Source organism: Crinia signifera, chromosome 6 (assembly GCF_055691185.1).
Source record: "Crinia signifera chromosome 6, ASM5569118v1, whole genome shotgun sequence".
NCBI lineage: Eukaryota > Metazoa > Chordata > Amphibia > Anura > Myobatrachidae > Crinia > Crinia signifera.
The window spans coordinates 277,443,979-277,453,220 of record NC_139222.1 but is presented as its reverse complement, the minus strand read 5'-3'; the positions used below and the strand labels follow the sequence as shown (position 1 = coordinate 277,453,220).

Below are 9,242 nucleotides of genomic sequence, written 5' to 3'. Positions count from 1 at the left end.
TCAGTTGGTCTATTTGGCTTCTGCGGGGGAGACTCATCGAAAAGCCTGGTGGAGTATCCATTCCCATGCCAGGGGCCGGAAAGGGCCCGCTGGTGAGGCGGAGAAACACTTGGTCGGACGCTGACTGGCTGGCTGCCTGGAGTCCGAGGCTGCACTGTGCCCCCCGGGGAAACTCGGGGGTGCCTGAACCTGCACGGTTGATCCCAAAATCACCATGCACTAGTAAGCACTTGCACTGCGCACTTTCCTTTAGGTTAGAGCTTCACGTCCTTACCCCAGCCTTTTGGATGGGGTAGGACAATTTTTCACACCCCTGCCCCGGCCTTCTGGCTGGGGTCTCTTTATTTATTTATTTTCCTTCTCACGTTCGTTCCCTTTTCACGTTTTCTGTTTTTTTGTAGTTTGTCACTTTTTTTGGGTTGTGTGGTTGACCCTTATGGGCCTTCCACTCCCCAATGTACTGAAGCTCTCATCCTTTTGGGGAGAGCTTCGGTCCCTCGAGAGCGACTCCCGAGCCGCAAGGCTCCAAACCTTCGGGTGCGGAGGACCCACCGTCCTAACCCTTCCGGGGGTTGAGGAAAGCGGGTCTCTCTAAGCTTCGGCAAAGAGGACCCATCAATCCCTTTTTTCCCCTCTTCGGCCTTATGGCTGAGAGGGGTTAGGGGAGTAGGGTCCATTTGATCGCACGACCCCCTATGCACAATTTAGGTCACGGACTGGGTGGTGGGAGCACACCTCGGGCTCCCTGAGTTTCTTCAAACTCATCGGTCAAGGCCAGTGTTCTCAATGGAGTACACTGCCCCTGACACCTCTCTCAGCACACAGTGCTGTGCAGCGCTGTGTGCTGAGAGACCTGAGCGAAGCAGCATCGTTCAGAGCACTCTCCCTACACACATCAGTACGTGTGTAGGGCCCATTACGCATTGCGGTAATATATTTATATTCCTTCCTTGTTGTACACCTGGGTGGTCCAGTTTTTTAAAGGTCACATTTGTAGCAATTCAATTCAATATTGTTCATATTGAAAATGTTACGGTTATTATTATTATTATTATTATTATCATCATTATTAGTAATTATTGGTTATTATTAACACCAAATAAGGAAACTGAAGTAAGATTACAATATTTATTTAAATAAAATGTATTTCAGAAAAATAATCAATATACTTCTGCTGCCCACCCCCCGCGCCATGACACACTGGGCATTCCCATGGGCACAGGCCGTCGCCACACTTCTAGGTGTGAACAGGAAGGCAAACAAGCAGTTCACCACTTCCGCTCGCACCAAGCGGCTGCACATGCACATAAAGGGATGACGTAGGCAGCACTACAGGGGGCATTATGTGTGTAGGCAGCACTACAGGGGGTATTATGTGGGTGAGCAGCACTAGTGGGGGGGATTATGTGTGTAAGCAGCACTACAGGGGGCATTATGTGTGTAAGCAGCACTACATGGGGGCATTATGTGGGTGAGCAGCACTACAGGGGGCATTATGTGTGTAAGCAGCACTACAGGGGGCATTTTGTGTGTAAGCAGCACTACAGGGGGCATTATGTGTGTAAGGGACACTTCAGGGGGTATTATGTGTGTAGGCAGCACTACAGGGTGCATTATGTGTGTAAGGGGCACTTCAGGGGGTATTATGTGTGTAGGCAGCACTACAGGGGGCATTATGGGGGTTATTTTGATTCACTTGCAAATGCAAATTCTTTCTCAAATGGACAAAACCATGTGCACTGCAGGTGGGGCAGATGTTACTTGTGCAGAGAGAGTTAGATTTGGGTGGGGTTTTTCTTCAAAGTGAGATCTATATTGCAGTGTAGAAATAAAGCAGTCAGTATTTTCCCTGCACAGAATAACTCACCCAAATCTAATTCTCTCTGAACAAGTTACATCTGCCCCCCTGCAGTGCACATGGTTTTGTCAATTTGAGAAGGAATTTGCCTTTGCGAGTGAACCAGAATAAGGGCCTTTGTGTGTAAGCGGCACTACAGGGGACATTATGTGTGTAAGCAGCACTAGTGGGGGAATTATGTGTGTAAGCGGCACTACATGGGCAGGGCATTATGTGTGTTAGCAGCACTAGTGGGGGGCATTATGTGTGTACGCGGCACTACAGGGGCATTATGTGTGTGAGCGGCACTACAGGGGGCATTATGTGTGTGAGCAGCACTACAGGGGGCATTATGTGTGTGAGCAGCACTAGTGGGGGCATTATGTGTGTGAGCAGCACTACAGGGGCATGATGTGTGTGAGCAGCACTAGTGGGGGCATTATGTGTGTAAGCGGCATTGCAGGGGCATTATGTGTGTAAGCAGCACTACATGGGCATTATGTGTGTAAGTGGCACTACAGGGGGCATTATGTGTGTGAGCGGCACTAGTGGGGGCATTATGTGTGTAAGCGGCACTGCAGGGGCATTATGTGTGTGAGCAGCACTAGTGGGGGCATTATGTGTGTAAAGGCACTTCAGGGGGTATCATGTATAATATTACTCAGAATATTCATAATAAGAATTGTATAACACATGACAGGAGAGAGGAATTTTATTGTACAGTTGCTCACTAATGCAAAAAAATGAGAGTTCAAATTCCACGGACAAAGCAGCTGACGAACTGGACAATAGTTGTCAATTTCTTTAGTGTATGAAAGTTACACAGTGTCCCCAATATCGGAGCCATTTTGCTGGTCACTACTTTACAGTCAAGTCACTTTGGGCTTCTCAATAATGGCCGCATTAGTACTTTATAGGTCGTAAAAGATTTCGGTCTCTAGTGACTGAATAAAAGTAACGCTCATTGGTTGCTCATTTCTAACAAAGTAGAAGGCGGTGCCGTAATTGTAAGCATCGGCCAATCACAGTGAGAACTGTGTAATTGACATCAACGCTAACTAATCACCGACGCGTGTTCTATAGGTCCTTCGTGTGGTTTACGAAGTGGCGGGACAATAAACAGCCAATTGGCGAGGCGAGTCCCGTGATTGGCTGTGGCGGGGAGTTTGAATGTTGCGGTTGAGCTGTGCGGTTAGGAGCAGGGAGAGTGTCTGACTGTCGCTGCGGGATCGTGTATCCGGGGAGTCGGCAGGTATCCTGTGGTGTTTGGCTGCTGGTTGTATGTGCGGGGGAGCTGCTTGGTCACGCAGGGCGAGGAAGCCGGGATACGTGGGAGAGCTGTGACACCGGGAGGTGAGGGAGCTGGGCACAGGGGGTGTCAATGACCCGGCTTATTGCTATGGGGGACCTTGCATCGCAAACACGGGCTTTCCCTGCGGGCAATCGCGATGTGCAGGACCTGAGCGATCAGTGCTCCATTTCTAAGCAATCTAGTCAGATTGCTTGAAGGTGCCCATACATGGTGCACCATGCGATGCGCACTCCCGCAGGAATCTCATCGCTCAGTACAAAAAGTATGTGCTGCACAAAAATCTCACCATGTATGAGCACCTTAAGCCCCCATACACTATGCAAATTGGGCCTGATTTCACCCGTTTCGGATGAATCGGGCCAAATCGCATGTGCAGACATCCCATCAAATCTTGCGGGCAGGGGACGCAGTGGGTCGTGATGGCGTATGGGAAGGCGGGCGCACATAGAAGGTGGAGTGAGCTGAGCGGGGGGAAGTTGGGCAGAGGACGCAGTGGGCGGTGTATGTAGCGAGGGGACAAAGAGCGGGGTAGCATAGGGGAAGCCGGGCAGCGGGCGCACATAGAAGAAAAAAACCCATACAAATGAGTAGACAGCCAGTGATTGGTTGAGATTTCTCTCAGCCAATCACTAGCTGTCTATTTATTTGTATGTGTGTGTTTTTTTTTTTTTTCCCCTATGTGCACCCGCTGCCCGGCTTCCCCTACGATACCACGCTCTCTGGTCCCCTCACCACGTCCCCTGCCCAGCTCTCTGCACGCAGCCCCCCACCCCGCATGGCTCCCTCCGCCTGCAGCTCTCCGGGAACTGCCTGTGATTTATCACATGCAAGACTTGGCACATTAAGTGCCAAATTGTCTGTGACCCCGCAGGGAGCTGTCAGGATGATTAGGTCCGACTTGTCCTAAGGTATGGGGGCCTTTAGAAAACCTTTTGTGAACAAATTTCGCATCACACCACTGGATAGAGGGTGCGAGATGCGGTGACATTGACGGTGTTTAAGCATCTGGAATTTTAATTCCTCCCTTGGTGCCCTGTCTTAAACCTCCAATCCCCCCTCCCCAAATACTGTGTTTGCTGTCCCCCCCCCCCCCCCCCCCTATTTGGTCAAAAGTGGTGTAAGTGAAACTGGACCTTTTACCCCATGTAGAGTGTAGGAGGCCTCTTAGCCCGTACCGTATGGTCGGCTGAGTGTATGATTTAGAGGTGCATTCATTGGTGTTTGCTTGATCTTTACAATGGGCTTTCTCCACTCCAGATTTGTGCACTGGTTCGTACCTTTACTATCATGGGCACAACAGATTCCAAAATGCAGACAACTCCATCACGTCCTCTGCGAAACCTCCATCTGTCACATGTGACTGACCCCCGCTCTCCTACAGCCGGAATAGCAAGGACGCCTATTGAGGTGGGTGTAGCAGGCTCCAGATAGAAATGATTCTTTTTCTTTTATTTTTTTGACCCCTTTACAGGGTTGGTCAAATAATTGTGGATTTAATTGTGGGGCTAAATCGGTAATGGCTAACCTTGACACTCCAGCTGTAGTTGACCTACACATCCCAGCATGCCCTGCTACAGTTTTACTATTTGGTCATGCTAAAACTGATGCAGGGCATGCTGGGATGTGTCGTTCTAACAACAGCTGGAGTGTCCAGGTTAGCCATCACTGGGCTAGATAGAAAGGACACTGTGTGAATACAGTCAGTGAAGCAGGCAGCCCACTTTCTGTCCCTCGTGGCGGAGCCAGGTGCAACAGAGGACTGTTCATGATATTGGGGACACTGCTGGGAGTCAGTACATCTAATGTTTCAAGGGAGCTTAAAAATTGCAGCAAAACTGCTTTTATTTCTCCGGAATGTGGATGGAAATGTAAAACGCACTGAACTGGAAAACTATTGATTAGAATAATGGTTATTTGGTTACATGCAACCAGCAGGGACTTGCTAAGAGACTAACAGCTGGGGGGCACTGACTGATTCTCCCACCAGTGAGCACCAGGCTTCTAGAAGTCCGAAGATAAGGGGGTTGGAACAGCTAGACTGCAGAAAACGAGAGTTAAAGAGATATACAATGGGGGTAAATAGGTTTAGTCCTATGGAATTTGCACGCCACAATAACTGCAGTTGCTGTTCTGTCGTGCGGTTTGCACAGGTCGGTAATTCTTCACGGAGCAGTTCTTTGGCGGTAGAAGAGGAAGAAGTTGAAGTAGAGCCCATAGTAACTAGTGACCCGCGGTCCCCATCGCAAGGAATTGTTCGCACCCCCTTGCGGCAGTCTTTACATGGTGAGTGCGGCCGGTGGTTCTAGGCGAAACACGTGTGGTGCATAGCAATCTGTGGTCAAGCCTGCTTCTAATGCTCTACCCCTCTTCAGCTTCCTTGAACTTTTTGGCCAAACAGCTCAGCGAGGTGTTTGTAGCAGAGGATTCTGGGATAGAAGGAAGTCCTGTTGCTGATGAAGAGAGCCCTGTTGCTGATGAAGAGAGCCCAGTTGTCATTCATAAAGAGCACACAGAGTGTGATGAAGACCGCCCACTTCCTGCTTCTGAAGTGACGGAGCCAGAAACAACAGAGGAATTAGTGGTTGTACCAACTATACAACCTGTGGCCTCCGCAGACCGGACGCCACCTGTTCTCCAGCAGCAGAATCCAAGGGGAAAATCCCCACGTCCGGCAGGTGGGTTACATTGCACCGCAGATTTTATGTAATGTTTGTGGTACATAGAGACAGGAGAGAAACTCAGTTTGATGGCAAAATTCATTGTGGATATGATGAATGAATGGTCTAATACTTGCTGGGTGATTGTACGTGTGACAACTTCTATGTATCCACATTTTTATAGGTGCAAAGAAAGTTCGCCAGCGCCCAAGGAAGAACTTGCTCACAACTGCTCCTGGTCGTTCTCCACTGAAGATTTTACAGGAGGACAACTCTCCCAGCAACACTGTACAGAATAGACTGGTAAATACCGTGTGTGTGTGTCCCCACCTGAAGCTGAAGGGAGGGTAGAGAAGGCCCTGCTCGTTCCAGCTTCTAGTCTAGCGCAGCGATTCTTCACTCCAGGCATCACGCACCAATACCAGGTCATGTTTTGTGGATTTCATACACAGGAGGGTATTTTGCTGGGTCAGTAATTATCCCACTGCTTCCTTAGAGAAACATCCTGAAAACATGACCTGCTGGGAAATGTTAAGAACCAGGCGTCTAGGATAATAAAAAGCATCTAAGCCAGGCATGTCTAAACTATGTGTTGTGATACTACAAGTCCCATCTTGCCTTGCCACAGTTTTGCTATTAGGGAATGCTAAAACTGTGGCAAGGCATGCTGGGCCCTATCGCTGGAGGGCCACAGTTTGGGCATGCCTGATCTAAGCAATGATTCAGGGTGGATTAGTGCTTGTATCGTTTCAGTGTCTTATTTCTTGCATGCTGAACTTGAATCTTTTTAGACTTAATCCCTCTTTTTACCAGTTGATCAGGGCAGTTACAATGCATTGGAGCTGGTCAGTTCTGTATTTGGGGATGTTGATCTGACAATCTGCTCTCCCCGATCCTGTTGCAGGTGAAGCTCTCCTTCCAGTCCGAGCAGCCATCTCTTGGGAACATGAAGATCATACATAGCAGCTGGGAGAGGTCTCAGAACAAGGAGAATGATCTATACAACCACAGCGAGAGCTGAGCTTCCGGCGTTCCCGCATATAGAGGACATGTATATAAACCATATAATCTCATCTAGACGGTGCCGGAGATGGTATATACTGCACCCCCCCCCCCCCATATACATGCTGCTAGGTGCAGAACTCATGCACTACTTGTGTAAATATCTCTGCTCCTGTTTGTCTGTTTCTTTCTATGTTTGACAAATAATAAACCTGATTTTATTACCCAGGTGTCTTTATGAAGTGATAATACAATGGCTGTGGGGGGGAGATGGAGCGGAGTGTTTCTCGGTGCGGGTCTCATCCATATCGGGGTCCTATTTCTTGCACTGAAGCTATTCCGTGGACAGCTGGTGACTTCTATGTGCCGTGTAGATTGGTGATTCCCAAGGTTTATTCACGGTGCTCTAGAATCACTTATTTCTCTGACATGCAGCAGGGACCACTGGAATCACATCGGGGTATTAGAGCTGGGAATGCTGGGAGCTAGGCACTTCTTAATAATAATTAGGGGATACTGGCTCCTCCCCTCTAAGACCCACAATCCCCCAGTGAGAAAATTGTGCCAGGGAGTTAGGTCACAGTTTTTTCTGCTCCTGCACATTTTTCTAGCTTTGGCTTTTCAATAGAATTTTTTCATCTTTACTTGATAGAATCCCTTCCCCACCTACTGAAAGGTGTGGGTCCGGGCATTCAGCGCCCCTGGAGTTCCAGGTCGTCAGTCAGGACCTCACTAAAGGTGCCTGCCTGCACGAGTTCCGTGCTCCTGCCGCCCCTCCAGCAAAGGGGACGCCAGTCACGAAGGAAGCCTCCGGTGGTGAGTAGAGCGCTGAGCGCACTTGCCACACGCCGTCCCCCGCTTCCCCGTCAGCCGCGCTGTGCGCGGGTCTCTGCAGCGAGTGAGGCGCCGCCATCTTGCAAGGCGCGTATCGCTGTACTATACCACGCGGCTGTAATAAGTGCCGGAGGTATTGCAGGGGTGAGCGCTAGCAAGCGGGTGTCTCTGGACGTTGTCAGAACGCCACAGGTTGGCTAAGCAGAGGGAGAGGGGACACGCTGTAAAACGGAGGCCGGCATGGCGCGGCCATTACACAGATACACAGTAAGCTGACTCTTTCCTGTTCACAGGTTACTGCAGCTTGGAAGGCTCTAAAGGTTTTATTGCTGACACAGTGTTTTGCGCTGTATTGTCACTAATAGGGCTCATTCTCCTCCAGGTCTCACAGAACCCTGAGGTTTTTGGCTTGTGAGAGGTGTATCTGTACTCAGTGTGTGTGTGTGTTTGCACCTGTATCGCGCGCTGGTGTTGGACCGGGCGAGCGGGGATCATGACGGGCAAATCCAAAGCCTCTCAGAAGGTTTTTGCTTGTACTGTCTGTTCAGCTAAGTTTTCTCAATACACAGCTGAGGGTAATGCCACTGTTTGTCAGTCATGTTCAGGTGCTGAATCTGCATCACTGGCGGGGTCTCAGGCGCCCCAGTGGGCCTCTACCTTAGTGGGTACTATGTCAAAGCTCACTTCTGAATTGGCGCTGGCTCGCAGAGCGGAGCCATCTTGGGCTACAGCCCTAGCAAGGTCGGTGGAGGGGTTAGCTAACTCCATGTCCAGACCAGAGAGGCCTTCTACATCTAGCAATAAGCGACCTTATCAGGCTATTATTGTGGAAGATGATTTGGAGGAGGAACAAGATCCATTTCACGAAATGGAGGATGGTGAATGGGAAGAGGTTCAGGATGTCATTCCTGAGGGAGAGCCGACTCCTTTAGGGATAGAGGCTCTCATTATGGCGGTAAAGGAGGTTCTTCGTTTACCGGAGGATCCCAGACCAGAGCCACAGGAGTTTGATCTGTTTGGAGGGGTTCAGAAGACATCAGTGGTCTTTCCTTGTCCAAATCAGGATCAGCTTCTGGCTGCATGGAAGAATCCGGACAAACGTTTTCAGATTCCCAGACGCTTCCCTTCTCTGTATCCTTTTGAGCCTGCGGCCCTAAGCAAGTGGGAGACTCCACCTCCGGTGGACACCTCAGTTTCCCGTCTATCCAAGAAAACAACTCTGCCAGTCCCAGGGGCTTCAGCCTTGAAAGATCCCTCAGATAGAAAATTGGAGGCTACTCTCAAGGCCATTTATGTAGCGGCAGGGACTCAACTCAGACCGGCAATAGTCTCGGCCTGGGTAAATAGGGCAAATGTTAAATGGGCAGAGCTAATCATTGAAGGATTGGAATCAGGTATGCCTATAGATGAGATTCGTTGCTTGGTTGAACATGTCAAGGAGTCTGCTATGTTCTTAGGAGAGGCGGCTAAGGATGTATCCTTAATCTCTTCCAGAATATCCGCTAGCGCCATTTCTGCACGGCGGGCCCTCTGGCTTCGCTCTTGGCAGGCGGACGCGGAGTCTAAAAGGGCTGTGGAGGGTCTTCCCTTTTCCGGGGAC

The 9,242-nt window shown here is 49.7% G+C and overlaps 1 protein-coding gene across 3 annotated transcripts; it reads left to right on the top strand.

The window, feature by feature from the left end:
• The first annotated feature begins 2,835 nt into the window (after positions 1-2,835).
• On the top strand, positions 2,836-7,032 carry CDCA3 (cell division cycle associated 3). 3 transcript variants are annotated; one of them, XM_083145647.1, is made up of 6 exons: positions 2,836-2,972; positions 4,407-4,556; positions 5,300-5,432; positions 5,522-5,824; positions 5,991-6,109; positions 6,711-7,032. In XM_083145647.1, exons 2-6 carry the CDS (start codon positions 4,437-4,439, stop codon positions 6,825-6,827), a joined length of 792 nt encoding a protein of 263 aa, XP_083001773.1. In that variant the 5' UTR covers positions 2,836-2,972; positions 4,407-4,436; the 3' UTR covers positions 6,828-7,032. The 3 variants fall into 3 exon arrangements, with proteins under 3 accessions (XP_083001773.1, XP_083001772.1, XP_083001774.1); XM_083145646.1 differs by having other exon boundaries at positions 2,954-3,089; XM_083145648.1 differs by lacking the exon at positions 2,836-2,972 and adding an exon at positions 3,166-3,190.
• Positions 7,033-9,242: the final 2,210 nt, after the last annotated feature.

Bases quoted from the DNA above. Each gene is read 5' to 3' on its own strand.
- CDCA3 (XM_083145647.1), top strand. From the start codon at position 4,437: ATGGGCACAACAGATTCCAAAATGCAGACAACTCCATCACGTCCTCTG. The intron at 5,433-5,521 runs GTGAGTGCGGCC...ACCCCTCTTCAG, and splicing joins CTTGCGGCAGTCTTTACATG to CTTCCTTGAACTTTTTGGCC. The intron at 6,110-6,710 runs GTAAATACCGTG...ATCCTGTTGCAG, and splicing joins ACACTGTACAGAATAGACTG to GTGAAGCTCTCCTTCCAGTC.